Below are 2500 nucleotides of genomic sequence, written 5' to 3'. Positions count from 1 at the left end.
GACACACACACACACACACACAAACACACATACACAGACAGACACACACACACAGACATACACACACATACACACACACACACAGACATACACACACATACACACATACACACACATACACACACATACACACATACAGACACACACAAACATACAGACACACACACAGACAGACAGACAGACACACACACACATACAGACACTCACACATACAGACACACACATACAGACACACACATACAGACATAGACACACACACAGACACACACGCACACAGACATACACACACATACACACACACACACACACACACACACATACAGACACACACACAAACATACAGACACACACACACACAGACAGACAGACAGACACACACATACACACACATACATACAGACATAGACACACACACAGACACACACGCACACAGACACACACGCACACAGACACACACGCACACACAGAGACACACACGCACACACAGACACACACGCACACACAGACACACACGCACACACAGACACACACGCACACACACGCACACACAGACACACACGCGCACACACAGACACACACGCGCACACACAGACACACACGCACAGACAGACAGACACACACACACATATATATAAAGACACACACATACATACAGACCCACACACACAGACACACACAATGTTCTGATTTCTTCGCTTCCTTCATCAAGACGTTTACTCAGCTTACTCAGACACACACACAGACACACACGCACACACAGACACACACGCACACACAGACACACACGCACACACAGACACACACGCACACACAGACACACACGCACACACAGACACACACGCACACACAGACACACACGCACACACAGACACACACACACACACACATATATAAAGACACACACATACATACAGACCCACACACACAGACACACACACAATGTTCTGATTTCTTCGCTTCCTTCATCAAGACGTTTACTCAGCTTTTGTTCTAATGAACCTCTGGATTCGAGGAAGTGGGAGGTTTTTGTGGGAGTTTTATACTCCAGCAAGCGCTTCGAGGTTGATGGTGTTTACATTCCTCGAGCTGATAAGTCGAGGTTAGAAATAAAGGAAGAAGCACACAAGAAACTACACGGTCATACAAACCCACACAATTCCATCCACATAAATATTCCATAGTGAGCAGGTGAAACATCATTAAACTCTACGATCCGTGCAAACGGACCTTACAGTGCTGTCTGACGACAATGACACAATCTCCTTGCTTATTTCTCCCCGTTTCACTTCCCTCTTGCTTCCTGCAGAAGTTCAGGAGGAAGTCAGTGCGGGTGAGGAGGATGATCTGGCTCAGCTCACCATGTTGTGTTGTGCTGCAGCTCTGTTCACGTAAAGACTCTCGAGCAGCGCCGCAGGAACCGTCACTCCCTCGGCCTGCGCGTATCTCGCCACGCTCACTCCCTCGCCGAAGTGACCTCGTGCCAGCGTCCAGTCGCCCTCCCGGAACGCCGCGTTACCTTCGTCCAACAGATTACACACCAGCTGCACGAGGAAGCCCTGAAGACATGAAGAACAGAAGTCAACAAGCCAATGAGAGAACACAGAGAAATGAATATTCATGAGATGAAATATATTCAAGGTGTTGATTTTAAACAAATCTAAAACAAATCTAGAAAAAAAAAAAAAAAAAAAAAAGGAAGGCGTTAACAAGCAGAACAATAACATCACAAAAACTTCAGTCCTCCAGCACAAAGTGCGTAGGAGGTGGAGTGACTCAAAATGGCCGCCCACATAATGTTCCATCATTCAACAACGCTGACGACCGCCGCGTCTCGATCAGCTCTCGTTTCCAGTGACTTTCTTATCTCATCAGTCAAAACAGTCAAAACACAAACATATCACACATTTTAGATTTATACGTCCTATAAATGTATCTGCTTCATCGCACCACATTCCTGTCCTGCTACTTCAAGCTGGATCTGAGGCTAGCGATTTTTTTTTTTATTGTTAAACAAACCGTAAATAAAGTTCGACATAACTCACACTAGCGTCAGTAATCGTGTGAGAGCCACAACAACAATAACAAGCTGCTCGTGTTTGAAGATGTTTGTTGACTGAAATTCCCCCGGGATTTGAACACACACCCTTCTGCCATCTGTTAATAATTGAACCGTGACGCAGCAGGTCACAACAGCTGGATTTAGGACGGCGAGCGCGTTAACGATTAACCAGCTGATAAACACCAGGAGTTTGGTGCTGTTGGGAAATCAGAGACTTCTCAGCAAATCAAAAGCGGGTTACGCAAAAACCGACCCAAACTTAATCCGGTCGGTGGTTCGGGACCGTACGATGACAGACGCGCCACGTTACAGCCGTACAGTACCAGGTGGAGTGGGCGGAGCTTTCTGCTCTCAACACAACACAGTGAACAGAAGAAAGAGAAGAGGAGAAACTCAGAACGAAATGAACCCGCACCTCGTAGCCGTCCGGGTCGGGGTACG

At 46.8% G+C, this 2500-nt stretch overlaps 1 protein-coding gene across 2 annotated transcripts in view; it reads right to left on the bottom strand.

Annotated features, from left to right (window-relative positions):
- zc3h7ba (zinc finger CCCH-type containing 7Ba) overlaps positions 1–2500 on the bottom strand; it is a 19059-nt gene that overhangs the window by 13838 nt on the left and 2721 nt on the right. For both annotated transcript variants that reach the window (XM_060865431.1, XM_060865432.1), the window contains exons 3-4: positions 2475–2500; positions 1359–1556 (exon numbers count right to left, since the gene is read on the bottom strand). The exon at positions 2475–2500 is cut by the window's right edge and continues 11 nt beyond it. In XM_060865431.1, the coding sequence (XP_060721414.1) occupies positions 1359–1556; positions 2475–2500 (224 nt within the window). The remainder of the gene's footprint in view (positions 1–1358; positions 1557–2474) is intronic.

The sequence above is a fragment of the Tachysurus vachellii genome, chromosome 3 (genome assembly GCF_030014155.1).
Source record: "Tachysurus vachellii isolate PV-2020 chromosome 3, HZAU_Pvac_v1, whole genome shotgun sequence".
Taxonomy (NCBI): domain Eukaryota; kingdom Metazoa; phylum Chordata; class Actinopteri; order Siluriformes; family Bagridae; genus Tachysurus; species Tachysurus vachellii.
Note: the sequence above shows the minus strand (reverse complement) of the source record. Positions and strands in the feature narration are given on the sequence as shown.